We start from the raw sequence: 15,726 nt of genomic DNA, 5'->3' as shown, positions 1-15,726 counted from the left end.
TATTTGAATGTTAATTTCAACTATAATACATGTAGTAACCTATGCAACTTTGACTTTTGTTACTATCTTGCTCCCTGCTGTCTTTTACATTTTGTTTATTTTATTAAGCTATACAGTATTTCAGAGCAGCGATTGTCTTACGTATTTTTTTTTCTGTGGTGCCCATCCCTATGGAGCTTCTTTAAGCAAATAGACATTGTTTGTCCAGTGTCTGTTTAGAAGCTGAACAATAATTCACTCACTCTGTGAGTGAATTTCAATTGATTTTATGCAATGGAAATTGCATAGATGACTTGGTAAATTATTTCCCAGACTCTGTTATAAATTCAGGTTTAAACTTGTATCATACCTTCTTAAAGTCTGAAATTTGTCTCAGTTAATATAAAAAAGTTCCCAAATCAAACAATCTTTTTAAAGCAAAAAATCTCGTTGTGCTCAATGTTAACATCAGTGGTCTACTGTTAGGTGATGTACTTTCCTTATTAAACCTAGGTTTTACAAGTAGATGATCTAAAGGTAAAGCTCAGTGCTCTAAAGGCAATCTTTGACCAACTAATGCTGTTTGGGATTGAGCCATTTAAAGCCAGAAGAGGCGATGACTCTCAAAGTGGAGATGGACACACTAGAACTGAAAATTGTGAGGAAGAAAGTGAAAAAATAGAGGAGGAGGAAGAGACTACTGTGGTTCACAACCTCCTGCAGCTTCTTTCTGGTTTCTTAGACAGTGAGGTAAGAAATATTATAAAATTTGCCTTAATTTTGTTTTAAAATGCCTTTTACAGAAAGCTTTACCGTCCTACTAAATTGCATGTGAATATTACATGATGTGTAATTGAAATTAATAGAATAGTTGCAGAAAATGACCACAACTTTGTCACTTATACAGACTAATGTTACTCTTGAGCTAGCTTTGAATTCTGCGCAGATGAAAATATGTGAATGTAGAGAATTGATTGGCGTAATAGGACGTGGACTGTTACCATAAAGTATTAGTGTAATGGGCTGTGGTTTATGTGGTGTGTGTGTGTGATCAGCTCTTTCTTCAGTTTCCAGAACTTAGGACAGATGCTGCAGAAGGCATAGCCAAACTGATGTTCTCTGGGAGGCTGATCAGTGCCAAGCTCCTTTCTCGTCTTATTTTGTTGTGGTATAATCCTGTGACTGAAGAGGATACTCGGCTTAGACACTGTCTAGGAGTTTTCTTCCCTTTATTTGCTTATGCAAATAGGTATGGCCTTTGTAAATCATTGCTTGAAAATACACATTGGTCTAGGAGCTTAAGGAACCTTTTCCCATCTTGCATGAGTAGAAATTACGCAAATGTAAAGTAGATTTAAAGATCTAGTTTAGACTCCTGTGCATGTTAATTTTGAGAGTACATAATCTCAACCTATGACTCTTCAGAAGACTTCATAAAATCCCTCTTACCCCTGTGGCCTTCCACCTTTTTTTTTTGGTTTTTTTTTTGTTTTTAATCTTTCCTAAGCCCATAATTTGAATTGTTTTTCAAGACACTGAATAAAAGATTAATTAAAAAAAGATGTGCTTTACTTATTTATGCTGTTGAGCACTACAGGTAGACTTTGAAGTGCCACAAAAAAGCAGCTAGCAGGAGGAATTCTTCAAAAGAAAATAATCAGTGCCCAGCAGGTATCAAAGCTGGGTAGTTTGGGGCTTGGTTTCATTTTGTTTTTCTTTAACAACAGAATACTCCAATCTAAATTCATGGCAAATTCAAGATCTACTATTTATTTTGGTAGTGGACAAAGAAAATAGCTTACATAAAGGGATAGGAGCTTAAATAGTAATTCTCATCTCCTTCCACTTGCTCAAAGAAATAAAATGTTTAACTTACTTTTCAATTGCTGCAAATTGTTTTAACTAGTCTGAACTAGACGAGCTTTTATCTGCTTTTTTTGTGGTTAAGATTTAATTTAGGCTTAATATATATGACCTTATCTATTTTTCCAAAACCAAATTGAATTCAAATTTTTGTGCCCATAAATTGCCACAGTAAGAGGAGTAGCTCAAAGAGAAGAGGGGAAAAATCCCCAAACAAATATATTTTTGCTGTTGTCTGAGAAAAACTAATTTCATATGTTTCCAGTAACACTGATATTGAGTAATGAATTTAAGCTTTTAACATTGATAATCTTTTGCCTGTGAATGTCTTCTGACCCTGTGAATTTTTAAGAAAGAAAACTTGCTTTAAGCAAAACTTGGGTAAATCGGTGGAGAAAAATATCTTGAATCTTGGTCTGGCTCACTGGGTTGGAATCTGTGTTTACTTAGGAAACACCATTAGTTTTCTGTCTCAAAACATGATCTCTGTTCTGGGTTACAAATGCTTCATATTAAGATGAATCATGGAGTGTCTTTGCTTACCAATACTGTATTTTTAGAAGAGAATTATTAACGACTGTGTGTAATTCAGAACTGTCTATAAAGCTGCCATTGAGCTCAAGTAATGAATGAGATTTGGCTGAGCTTCATACCTTATTTTGGTCCTGATCTCTTCCCTGAATTCCGTTTGTTTTCTGGGTGCTGCTCTGTTGACTTCCTATCTGGTCACATCTATAATCATAGAATCATAGAATAGTTAAGGTTGGAATAATCAAGAGGTTTACTCTTTGAAATTAAGTATTTGAACTCTGGGAGGAAAAAAATGGTGTCACTGATTTCTATAAATATTCTGTCATGTCAGTCGGGTGGCACACTGATAACAGGGACAGGATCCTGTGACCAGTGAACAATTCTCATTCATAGAATGTTTTCTAAACAGTTAGAAACTCTTTTGTGGCCTGAGAGGACAAAGTTCTAGATTTTTTTTTTTTTTTTAATTTACAGGCAATAATCTGAATTATAGTTCAGTTATACTTGAACAACTTCAGCCTTAAAGCCGCTGAAAGGGAGCATTCTTGCTTCCATTCTTTCTTGCCTCAGCTTTAGGGCTCAAAAGGTCTTTTGGTCACCTCCTTTGGCTCAAGAATCCAGCAGCAAACAATCTGCTTTTCTGAAATTATTTACTTTCTTTTCTCCTGTAGTTATTTGGGTTCAAATAGGAGGTTAACAAGTAGAAATAAAAAAGGCTTCACTTCCCCAACTTCTGCCTTGTACTTTTTGATGTCTTAACTTTTAAATTGTTTTAATCTGGCTTGCAGAACTATATACAACTCTCTGCAGAACCAAGAGCAACATGATTTTTAGACTTGCCTGGCAGGAGTTCTTAACTCTTCTGAGAAAAGAAAGCACAAAAACTTCTTCCAAAACTCTTGTTAACCACTGCATTTTTTTCCAGGCTTCCTTGATTTCTTACACAATGAAAAGTATCCCCAAAGAAAAATGCTACCAGGAAGGAGGAATGAGCAGAGGACAGATTAATCTAAATAAAAGATTTAGAAAAATGTGTTTCTGTCCCTTAAGAGACAATATGTGTGTATATATCAGGCTTTCAGTAGTAAGGATGAACTTTCAAACTGTTGAGAAACAGAAAGTGTTACTTAAAACTTACTTGAAATACCATGTGCTAAATTGGTTTTGTGAAGCAGTTCTGATCTCAGTGCTGCTGGCTGTCTACCAAGCTTGGCTGCTCCCACATTGCTTTAACTGATGTATTGTAATAGGCCTGTGAACTTTCAGCATAGAAGAGAAAACTTAAGGGTGAATTAAGATTTAATTTTGTCTTATCATATATTGAAACAGGTCTAACCAGGAATGCTTTGAAGAAGCTTATCTTCCAACTCTGCAAACACTGTTAAATGCTCCTGCAACTTCACCTTTGGCTGAAATAGATATCAGTAATGTTTCTGAGCTGTTAGTGGACCTGACCAGACCAAGTGAACTGCAACATCAGTCTAAAAAGTCTCAGGACTATCAGGTACAGTGTGTTAAACTGGAGGAAAACAATGTTTATGGCTAGAGATTAAGAACTGATCCCCTTCACTTCCTGCTACTTGTCTGGGCCTTTCTGAGATTCCTAGCTTCAGCAACTGGATTAAATGAGTGATGGTTCAGGTAATGAAATCTTTTAGCTTGACCTTTCACCAACCCCCATCCTTGATTTCCTTTCCCTCTTACAATTAAAAGAGGCTCATAGGAACTTGCACCATGGCTAACTGTCTATATTGGGAAAAACAGAAATATCAGTTGGTGTTTATTCTGTAAGATCAGTTGCTTATATCTGAATGATCACGTTGCTGTCTTTTGTAAATCCCAGCAAAATGTCTGATACTTAATTTCTTTCCTTTATAGGACTTAACAGTGCATGATAGTTTAGCAGTGAAAATTTGCAATGAAATCTTGAGGGACCCAACGGCGCCAGACGTTCGTATTTATGTAAAAGCTTTAAATTCGCTGGAACTCAGTGGTTCTTCCACAGAGAATCTTCTGGTTTTGATCAATGAGATTCTAGAGGTACTACATAAATAACGTGATTCTTTTTTAATCACTAACCATCCAATATTCTGATATACTTGAAAATTAAGAGCCTTTTACTTACTATGACAATGTGACTGGAATTTGTCTTCAACCAGTCTTTGAAAATTACTCTTTGATGTGTTGTTTCCAGAAATCTGAGTTTATGTCACTGTATAATTTACAGATTTCAGCCACCATAGATAGTAAAATTAGCATGAAACATGAAACTTGATATATTTCAACATGCAAGTTCTTCTGATTACTGTAGTGTAGTTAAATTTTTTTACATTAAAATAAAATTTCATGTGGAGTTTCCCAGTTTGGAGGCTTATCTTTGCATAAGTATTATCAGCTGAAATGTTACACCTAAAGTTACACTGTAACTGTAAGATCATCAGGCAACCTGAAAAAAGTGCTTGATTTAAGATAAGATGGGAAGGGATTACAAGAGTAATGTGACAGGTTTTATGCTGATGCTTTTTTCATATGGGGAAAACCACAGCAAAATCCAGGATTGTGACAGAAGACAACAACGATGTACAGAAATGTTGGAAAGAATACTGATGCACTATGGGCATATCATCCAGGGGCAGCTGTGCTCCAGGACTCGGCTGGAAAGGTCCAGTCACTTTAATATTGTTTGTTTCTTTGGCATTTCAGTGCCTGGTGGTGATGGAGAAAATGTTTCTCCTTTCAACTTGACTTATCATGTCACACCTTGTATCCTTTGTGCAGTAAACTGAACTAATCCTACTAGTTAAACTTACAAATGGGGGGAAACTTTAATGAGTAAAAGAGATAGCTGTAAAATGAAGTAACATTTAAAATTAAATGTCACTTTTCCAGGAAGTGAAAGATAAACTGTGTCAAAAAGCTATCGAGAAGTTCAAGATGAACTTGACCAGAGAACTTAACGTGGGCAAAGGGCACACTGAAATGACTGAGGAAACAGGTCTCCCTGAAAGGACACAGGAAATGGAAACCACGTTATCTGAAAATACTATTCAAAATGAAGAAGGTAATTTAGGAGAGGTGTAGTTTAGTAAGCATACAATGGACTAGCTTGCTTAGATACTATGAAATTAACTGCTAGTTTACCCTCCATTGAATTAACCTACTTTGTGGAAAAACGGGAAAAGGTACTACCTAGTAAATATGTATACAGTTTAAAATGCTGCTTGTACTGAACTATTTTCTGATTTTTATTGCTTTTTGATCAGATTCTGTTTTCTTATTCTCCATGTTAGTATAGCTAGTGCTGTATTTTGAGTCTTAAGCTCTGCCATGCAGCTCTTTCTTTTTAACAAAGACTGTATTAAAATGGGCTTTAGTTTTTTAGCTGTTTGACATGCTTGTGTGTCTGCTAATTACCAGTGATGACTAACTCATCTTTAGAAAGTGACTTGTTAACTTGGAGAAAGAAGCAGGTACTTCGTGGTGCTTTTATGCTTTGGAGTTACCATGCCTGTGCTACTTACAGGCTGTATTGTAGCAGTATATGGCTGATATCGTCACTGTTGACACTGGCCTGCCCTTGCTACGAACTTATAGGTTGGAGCCACATTTATTTATTTATGTATTTTTTTTTATTGCTAAGTAAGAGCTGGAAGAGTTTCCACTGCCTGCACAGCTTAAGCAGCTGCATGTGCCTTAGCAGTGCACACTGTCCTGATGGCACAAAAAGTTAACTTGTTTAGGATTGCTTGGAGCAGTAAAGCAAAGATGGTGACATGCAACTGTTTTAAGCAGTCGACATTTTTGTTTAACATTTATTTGATTTATTTGTTTATATTTTCCAGTGGAGTATTTCAGGGCTTTAATCTGTTGTTTCTGCAAGTGCCATATAACTCTTTATATCTTCTGTGTTTATGTCTTCAAATACTTATTGGATGGGAAGTTGCCAAGTATACTTTTGAGATAATGTACTGTTTTGTGTTACCACCTGATAATACTTTTTGGTAAGAATTTCCTACAAAACAGGATTTTTGGGCATTTCTTAAAAGTAGGCTGTAGGAGAAAGCATTGTTTCTTCTGCCACCCTTCCCCAAATACATTTGGGATCGTTAAAAATAAAGCAGCATCTACTACTTCAAATTTGTTAAATGACAGCTGTGAGCAAAAAGGGCAACAGACACTATTTTTGTCCTTCAATTGCTGCAAAGAAGATTTAGATCTGATGCTAGGAAAAAAGCTTTTTCTCAATATGAGGCCACACCACTTTTTGATACAACCCAGGATACTATTGGCCTCCTTGGCCAAGTGGCTGCACTGCTGGCTTATGGTCATTCAGGTTATGGACACTCAGCTGACACAGCTGGTCCCTCACAATTCCAGTGTCCTCAAATTGAAAGTCACTGTTCTCACACCTGTGGTCATCCAACTCAGGGGAATGGGCAGTCAGTCCCAGGTCTCTCAGATTATTAAAGACAGGGGCAAAAAAAACATTGAATGCCACTGCTTTTTCTTCATCTCTATTAGTCAGGTGACCATCTTCAACAAGAATCAGTCCCATGTTTTCTTTAAGCCTCCTCTTCCTATTGCTGTACTTACAAAAGCCCTTCCTGGTATCGGACAAAACACTGGCCAGCTTCAACTCTAGTTGAGCTTTGGTCTCTTGTGTCTTATCCCTGCACATATGAACCACAGCTCTGTAATCTTCCTGCAAAGTGTCTGACCTTTCTTCCAGAGGTCGTACAGTTTCTTTTTCCTTTTGAGCTCCATGAGCAGTTCCTGCTCAGCCAACCTGATCTCTGCCCTGCTTGCTTGACTTCTGACACAACGGAAGGGGCTAAACAGTTGTCAGGGATAGTTTACATGTGATTGACCTGTGCTGGGACAGGGTTATAGCTGAGTGACACTTGAAGCTTCCTTCTAGCTGCCTTGTTGAATTTCTGTAAGTTTAAAGGAAAAATAGGGTTAAAATTGGGTGGCTTTTTTATATACCAGCCAATAATTAAAATACTGGTACTTAAGACATATTAAAAGTTGATTGTCTCTAACTTCTGCATGTGCTATTCTGTTTAACAGAAAATAACAAAGATGCTCTTCATACTCCAGTTACTGATGTTCAAAGCAAAGCAACCGCAAAACAGAAATCCACAAGAAACAAAACTGGGAAAGGTTTGCAGAGTTTTTTCTGGCTACAATACTCCGTTGTTTTTAAAAATATAAACTTCCTACTAACTTTTTGTGAATGCATATACAAAAACACCATTCAGTCTTCATACAGCATTGTATTTTTTTATTAGTTAAAAGATGAAAATAGCCTTCTTCGTGGAAGTTTTTGTGCTGTTAGCCTCTCCTGATAACACAGATTCTAAAAAAAGAAGTCTGACTACAGGATTTCAGGGTAATTTGGCCACAGTCATGTACAGGTGTGTTGCCAGGACGTGGTCCTTTGAGGAAGTTTTGTTGACAGTTTTGTTTTGTCACCACATTCTGTCTCTGGTGAGTGCATAGTTACATGTGTCAATGAAATATCAAACACTGAAGAAACATACAGAACTAGCTGAAGAAAAGAAATAGTATCATGATATGAAAAGAGGCTTTTGCTTATGCTTAGGGCAACGGAAAGCAGCATCAGAAGTGAGGTCCATGAGCAGAAGGAAAACTGGTACAACTGCAAAATGTGGCAGTGAAAGGTAAATTCTTTTCTTTCCACCCTCAACCCTCTGGTGTCTATTCTAGCAAGGACATCTAATTCAAATGTTTTTCTTTTCCCAAACGTGCATCTTTAATGTCCTCTATTCCTCATAACCAGATAAATATTTAAGAAAATGAAAAAGTTTCCTTTGAACTGGTACTTTTGAAACAGCAGCAGGTTTGACAGCTTCACATTTTATTATCATTGCTAAGAGCCTGGAGTTTTTTTCTCTTTTAACATAGCTGTTGTGTGCAGCAGTAATGCATTCCAGCTGGCAAAAGTCAGATGTTTGGCTTGCATTATTGCTCTTCTTCCAGTCACTTTTTTTAATAACTGTTCTGTGGAGGAATCAATTTTTTTCATTTAAATTCTCTCTCCATCCCCCTGTCCCCCTTTTTGTTTCTTGTTTTCAAGATGTAGTCAATAAGCTTCTAGAAATGACTGATGGGTGAATATGCAGTGCATTGTGATCTTGTAGTATATAGGCATTAAAACAACATCATCTTTGTCATTTTCAGCTATGCTCACTGTTTCACAAGAAAGTATCTGTTGGACTTTAGGGTGACCAGGGCCAGTCATTCCCATTTGCCTGCTCCTGTGTCTACTTTGATACCATCGGATCTTTAGCGAGTTTTGCTTATTTTGCAGCTGCTGACACATGGTTACTGATACTGCTGATTCTTCTCAGAAAATAAATAGCTTATAATTAGTACAAAGTATTTTGCTCTCTAAGACATTGCTTCAAGTTTGTAAATGTAAATCCTTTTGTCTGCTTAGTCTTTTTGGCCTTACTTCAAAATATTTTACTTTTCAGTGGTGATGAGATTCCAGAATCTGTCCCAGTGTCCAGTTCAAGGCCTTCAAGACGAGCAAAAACAGTGGCACTTGAAAAAACAAGAATGAATCTTTCAAGACTTTTGAGTAAGGAAGCAGATCAGTGAAGACAAAAGGAGAGAAAGTGGCCTTTACTAATGCTGGTAGTTGACAACAGTCTTAAAACATAAGAGTTGTTGTTAGCCATATTTGACTCTTTTTATACTACGATCTTTTATAATTCTAGAACTTTCGATGCACTTTTACATTCTTTTTATATAGATGCATTTGATGATTTTTCCCGATACGAAGTCCATCATTCATGTAATAAAAACATATTAAAATATTACTGGAACTTGGATTCATTTATTTTTTTTTTTACTTTACAGAGAAAAATACTCTTTCTCTGTAAATAAAAATTGCTGCTGCTGGTAAGTAGTCAGTAGTTAAAGCTGTTTTGATATTTAACTTTATTCAGAGAGAATGACCTGGAGTAGTTGCTTGTGATGGCAGCAACTTTGAATGTACCAACCTTTAATTGAACCTACTTTCTTCAAATTTCAGCCTGCGCACCCATGGACCAGGTTTTATTGCTCATGTTCACGCAAAACAGAATTGATCTGAATAGTGAGTTCTGCTTCCTGCAGGTATGTGTCCACTATATTGAAAAAATAGCAAAATGGTGAATCTGGGTTACTAATTTCACAAAGCTAAGCCTGGAAGTCTGCTACTGCTCTCAACCTTGTTATATAAAATGAGTCCCATGCTTTTAGGAAAACATAAAAATATTTGTGGTATAAAGTAAGATCCAGGAATACTTAAGTACAGAAAAGGCAAAAAACAAAATACTTTCTGAGGCCGGTGTACTGTCCTTTGAAGTAGCAATTGGGATTTCTTTGTAGCTTTCAAGTTCACAACCCTTTTCCTAATGACTTAGCTAGGAATAGGCGTGAGTTTCACAGAGACAATAGGGGATTTAGTTGAAACTGCTCATGGTAGTCGCTGGTGGCTGAGCAGGTTCACTCTGGAAATGCTAGTCTTTTAGTTTGGAAACAGTCAGTCCTGTCTTTGTTACAATATAGATAATTTTCAAGGTAGCTGGAAAAAACCAGGGCAACTGCTTGACACATGCATCTCTGCTGCTGATGCCCAATGAGACTTCCTAAGGAGCTTGCATATAAAATAGGTAAATATGTTGTAAAGGGACTTTGGTAACTCAGGAATAGCTTAGGGACACAAGTGAAAAGTAGCATGCCCAAAGTGCATTGCACCATTAAGCTATTTTCGAGCTTGCACGTAGAAAACAGACAGGATTGTGTTGCTTTTCCTCCCATTCAGTTTTTGTTGGAAACCTGTCAAACCACAAAATGCCATTGCACACATTTCTGCTGATATTTGCTATTCAGAAGCTTATGTAACTGCGGTGAAATATTTTTATTCATCATTTTAAACAGAATTTTGAAGTCCTGAGCTCCCTCTTTAGATAATCCTTTTCTTCAAGTCTCCACTTGTGTTGCAGGGGGAGTTTGTGTTTCTGCAGCCACTTCATATCAGAGACAGCCTCTGTCCCCTTGAATACTGCCTGAACCCAGTTTAGCAGTGTGAAGTGTGGATTTTATTTTTCATCAGTTGATTGTCAGAGCTTACCCTGTGCTTTAAAGTTTAGTTTATTTTTAATTTTTTATGGTTTTAAATAATTTCAGTTACAATTTTTCTCTCACCCTTACTCTCATGAGTGGTTTGCTCTTCTGTCACTGGACCAGCAGCAGTTGTTGAAAATGTATCACTCTTAGTTTTGGCTAAAATGAGTTTCTAGGGAAAGCAGGAGCAATGAAAACTTGTCGTCTTCTCTGCGAATGCCTTCCAGTTTTGCCACCTTGCTGTTCTGTTGTGTCTTGCCCCACATGCAGGCTCTGTCTTTGGCATCTCGGGAATGCTGTAACAAAAAATATGAAGTTTCTAATTGAAGTCACCTCTCAATCTGTGTATGTCTCTGCTTCACAGAGTGGCTTCACTGGAGTGTATTGACAGAAGACAGACACTGATGCTGGCAAACTGGAGTGAGTTCAGTGGAGGCCACTGTGCTGGTCAGGGGGTCCTGTGAGCCCTGTGGGGAGAGGCTATGGGAGCTGGGCTTGTTCAGCTGGCAGGTGTTGGGAGGATCCCCAGGTACCTACAAGGAGTCTGCTGAGAAGATGGAACCAGCTCTTTGTTGCATATGTTCGGAGGACAAAAAGCAATGGGCACAAGCTGAAACTCAGACTAGAATATAAGGAGAAAAAGTCTGTGGGACAGGTTGAGAACAGTTGAAATAGACTGCCCAGAGAGGCTGTGCAGGCTCTGTCCTATGAGGTTTTTAAGACCTGACTAGCTGAAGTTCTGCACAACTTCCTTTGACCTCACAGCTGCCCTGCCCTTGTGCAGGGCGTACAACTGTTGGCTTTGGTCTTTCTATGCCTGAATTACCCTGTGATCCTTTTTCAGCCTAAAAACTTGGCCGGCAACTGGCATGTAATTTCCAGCCCCTCTGGGCAATTCCTCTGCCCAGTGGAGGGTTTTCTGTGCAACAGAAAACTCATAAAATCGTAGAATAGTTAGGGTTGGAAAGGATCATCAAGTTCCAACTGCCCTGTCATGGGCAAGGAGACCTCACACCAGACCATGTCATCCCTCTGGGAGTGGGGGGAGGAAGTGGGGGGAGTGAGCCAGAGGCTGCGTGGTTCTGGAATGCTGGCTGGGCTTAAACAACACCACCTCACACTAGACCATGTCACCCAAGGCTCTGTCCAAACCGGAGTTGAACACCGCCAGGAATGGAGCATTCACAGCTTCCCTGGGTAACCCACTCCAGTGCCTCACCACCCTCGCAGTAAAGAACTTCCTCCTTATATCCAACCTAAACTTCCCCTGTTTAAGTTTAACCCGTTGGTACCTCTTGTCCTATCACTGCAGTCCCTGTAGTGGCAATTTAGGTGTGTTCTGTCAAAATGACTTGACTTTTGAGGAATAATGGCTGCAACTGCACGATGCTTGGATGTGTGTTGTATTTTTCAAAGCTGATCATCAGCAGTAATCAATGTTTAAAGGTATGCAGCTGACTTTCTGAAATGTTGCCTATGGTTGCAGTAGGGTACACCCAAAGGTGATAGGAAGCCAAGTCTTACAAGCTGCAGTGAAAAAATCTTGACTTAATTAAAAAGAATAATGCTTACTAAAATTCTTTTGCTGTTTTTTAGTGACTTTTAATTCTATAGGTTGAAAGTACCCTAACTTCCTGGCTGCTTAGTTGAGGAATAAAAGCTTAATCCCCAAAATATTCTGAATGACTTAAAGCTAGCCACTTTGTTGCTCTGAAGCAATTACTGTGCATCCTCTCTCCTTCTGCCGGCTAAACATAACAGGGTGTCCAACACGAGCCACACTAGACTTAGGTTTGATTCCACATTAAAAGATAAACCAGCAGTGGTCCTTTGCTGTTTCTTAAAACCAGTTTTGAGATTGCTTTTGCTTGCTTGTCTATCCAGACTACAGACGAGATGACTTCCTGTTGGTAACAGTCTCCTTTAGCTGATAACTATCTCAAGAAGGGAAAGTGCTGCACCAAGCACACCTTTTTCTAGGTTTGTTGTTTGTCTCACTCAAAGCAGTGGTTACTGAGTTTGGGTTATGCCTGGATCTGCCTCCCTCTGAAACCTTTTGGATTCATCAGACAATTGAAACTCAGTATGACACAGAGGAAGGGATAGCAATTGTTAAGTTAACAAAACCAGGCAGCTGCTTGGGTGTGAGACATGTCTGTAATTAACAGAAAAGGTTCCAGTATTTACCTGGTCTTTTTTTCCCTGAAAAAATCCTTGTGAAGTCTTCAGGCACACAAACAAGAGACTGGCTGGACTACTCAGCACAGCTTGTGAGAGCATTTATTTGTCCCTCATAAGGGTCACCCTGGTCCTCAGGTGAGGCTCACTGAAGTCAACTCCAGTGCCTCCCCCAGTAAGTTCAGTTCTTTTTGGCTTTATTGCCTCAGAGAATCCAAATGCATTAAATAGCTGAGATACATAAAGACCCTTTAGACAGTGTGGTGTGATGATGCATGTTTATTCTTTTCACTATGTTCTGCACTGACACTTCAGTGACTCAATGTCCTTTTGAGATCTTGTGAGACTCACCAAAAATCACAACCTTTTTATTTCAGTTACTGGATAGCACCTGCAAACCAACAATCTTCTGTAAAGATGAAGTGCATCTTCACTTTAAGAAAGGTGATAATTTTAGATGAATCCTTAAAACCTTTGTTTTATAGAACACAGTGTCTTCCAAGGAAATTGCCTTCTGGAAAATTAGTTCTTGGCAAGGACAGGAGAGACCATGTATTAAGAAGTTGAATCAAGAATCCTCTACTCTATTTGAATGTATGACTCCAGAAAAGAGAAATATATCATATGATTTTATTCTAACACTTTTATAGCTCTATTAATAATAATGTTTTGATGAATGAAGTACATGAACCTTGCCAAAGCTGATCTAAGCATGGAATGTCTACAATGGAGTCGGCTACAACCATTCACTACTTCTTTGAGTAGAGTTCAAAATGTTGATGTTTACATTGAATTTCCAAAGTACACAGAAAAAAATGAAATAGGAAAAGCATTTACATCCATTTTAATTGGTGGCAGGCATAAATTCATAGAAACAAAGGGAGGAGGAGAAAGACCATTTAGCAGAAACCTCAGAAAGTGCAGATACAGATTTGTTGAATGACAATCATTCAAGAGCTTCTCCTGCAGGCTCAGCCCATTCTTTTAGACATTATGCTCAGGACACACTGTCACACAGACGTTCTCAAGATGGATGATGAAGATGAAAGCATACTGCAGAAACAGCCTAGGTGTTCGGCACATTTCACTCTATTGGTGAAGGAGATCTCACGTTATTTACCTTTTCACTGCTTTGCTTCGAGGTAGTCGGTCTCCACCTGTTACAGACTTAGATTGAGTTATTACCATAAATCTTTACATGGTGACCTATGCCACAAATTACATAATATATTAACTTTCGTGCACAAAAATAAACTTGGGAAATAATAATTAAACTTAAAGAACATAGAAAAATCACAATACTATTAACGGGGAACATCCGATTCTGATATAAATTTGTACTGCAAGAATTTCATGATGGTCAGATGTGAAACTTCATATTTCGATAAAAGAAAAAGAACATCAAAATGAATAATGCTAGTAGTAATAGAAAGCCAAATCACACAAGATCATTTCAAGATCAATGTAATGAATGCTTATTATTCAGCAGAAAAAAAAAAAATCAGGAACAATGTGTAAAATAATAGTGCAAGAACAGCTGCGATCTATTTGTTCTCATCAGTTTTGAGATTTTGGTTAAAAACTTTACAGCTGGAGAGAGATGCTGTTGAAAAACTCAGATTCCACTCAGTGGGCTGATTAAGGCACGTCTTTATGGACTTCAAATGTTCAGTTTCTGTGTTCATGTCTATTGAATTCTGCGGCTCCGAGACTTTCACTTGTAGTGTGCTGTGAGAAAAGAAGTGGGGGTGGGAGAGGGGGGAAAAATGAGACAAAGTTTAGTATATTTTCTTCTTCCCCTGCAAACAAGCAAACTGGTAAGAAGCAAGATAAGGTGGTGGCAGCCTGTGTATTCTGTGGGTTTTTTCTGCTGTTTTACAGCACTATGGTTCAGAAACACCAAGATAGAACCTGACTGTGCTGTGCTCTCCATGTTGTCAAAGTAGATGAGGCTTATTTCTATTCAAATGGCACAGTCCTGGTGGTTGGCAGAGCCTGTCCCAGACTCACAGTCCTGGTGCTGTTCCTCTGCACAGGAAGGGACTGGCCCTTCTTAAACTGTGTCCAGCTGACTACCATAAAACCATAGAGCAGGAACTGGGCAAAAACTTAGGGTTGGGTGGTTTTGCTGACACTGTTAATATAGTACAGCCATGAAAGAGTTGCTATATTGACAGCGTTTATTTAGTTTTAAATCTATGAAAGTAAGTAAAGGGAAGAAACACAGCCCTTTGTGGGAATCACTGAACAGATGATGCTGGAAGTGTGGACTGCATCACACTCTCATTCTGCACATAGAATCAGAGAATAGCATCATAGAATGGTTTGGGTTGGAAGGGACCTTAACAATCACCTAGTTCCCACCCCCTGCCATGGGCAGGAACACCTTCCACTCCCCTGAGTTGCTCAAAGCCGCATCCAACTTGAACACTTCCAGGGATGGGGCATCTACCACCTATCTGGGCAAGCTGGTTCAGTGTTTCACCATCCTCATCATAAATTTTTTTTTCCTTAACGTATAAAGCACTGTTATTGTCTTTTCTCCATCCCTACTACTTTTCTCTTTCCTCACCTCCTTCCTGCAGTGATCTGTGCCATATGTGCAATTAATTGTTTCTCACAAACCTTTTCAAAGATTTCAAGAAGTGGATGAATGATACAAAGTTGGAAGTATTTCTTATTACTGAGATGCTAAAAATCAAGTTGTATGTGTTGTAATTAAGGGCAGAAAGTAATGATTGTGCTATAACCGATCTGTGCAGTTTCTCCTATCAAAGGTGTGTTTAAGCAGCAAGAATCTCTCAGTGGCTCTTGTAGCATTTCAGGAAATCAGGTCCATCACAGGATGTTTAGGTGCAAAGTATCAAGGACTGAATCTGCTGAAGTATATATAGTGTGCCCATGGGTGAACAATCTAGCTGGGACATTCAGTAATCATAAGAGTACAACCTAAAATACCTAGCTTGTGTTACTCGAATACTATTCACTGACTTTTGTCATACTTTTCCCGATGTCATGGCAAGTAGGAAAGACAGC

General features: G+C 38.4%; 2 protein-coding genes across 8 annotated transcripts in view; one reads left to right on the top strand and one right to left on the bottom strand.

The window, feature by feature from the left end:
• NCAPG (non-SMC condensin I complex subunit G) overlaps positions 1 to 9,221 on the top strand; it is a 28,655-nt gene extending 19,434 nt beyond the window's left edge. The window contains exons 14-21 of the mRNA XM_065699965.1: positions 493 to 729; positions 1,047 to 1,228; positions 3,703 to 3,877; positions 4,252 to 4,413; positions 5,263 to 5,434; positions 7,444 to 7,536; positions 7,979 to 8,057; positions 8,874 to 9,221. Of these exons, the coding sequence (XP_065556037.1) occupies positions 493 to 729; positions 1,047 to 1,228; positions 3,703 to 3,877; positions 4,252 to 4,413; positions 5,263 to 5,434; positions 7,444 to 7,536; positions 7,979 to 8,057; positions 8,874 to 9,000 (1,227 nt within the window). The 3' untranslated portion in view covers positions 9,001 to 9,221. The remainder of the gene's footprint in view (positions 1 to 492; positions 730 to 1,046; positions 1,229 to 3,702; positions 3,878 to 4,251; positions 4,414 to 5,262; positions 5,435 to 7,443; positions 7,537 to 7,978; positions 8,058 to 8,873) is intronic.
• A 4,297-nt stretch (positions 9,222 to 13,518) lies between these two features.
• LCORL (ligand dependent nuclear receptor corepressor like) overlaps positions 13,519 to 15,726 on the bottom strand; it is a 96,875-nt gene continuing 94,667 nt past the window's right edge. For 3 of the 7 annotated variants that reach the window (XM_065699905.1, XM_065699878.1, XM_065699914.1), the window contains one exon: positions 14,280 to 14,418. In XM_065699905.1, coding sequence (XP_065555977.1) covers positions 14,359 to 14,418 — 60 coding nt within the window. In that variant the 3' untranslated portion in view covers positions 14,280 to 14,358. Of the gene's footprint in view, positions 14,419 to 15,726 lie in introns of all 7 variants that reach the window. The other 4 variants (XM_065699898.1, XM_065699941.1, XM_065699932.1 and 1 more) reach the window with 3 other exon arrangements.

Source organism: Lathamus discolor, chromosome 1 (genome assembly GCF_037157495.1).
Source record: "Lathamus discolor isolate bLatDis1 chromosome 1, bLatDis1.hap1, whole genome shotgun sequence".
Taxonomy (NCBI): Eukaryota; Metazoa; Chordata; class Aves; order Psittaciformes; family Psittacidae; genus Lathamus; species Lathamus discolor.
The sequence above is the reverse complement of the archived record's forward strand: the minus strand, read 5'-3'. Positions and strand labels throughout refer to the sequence as shown.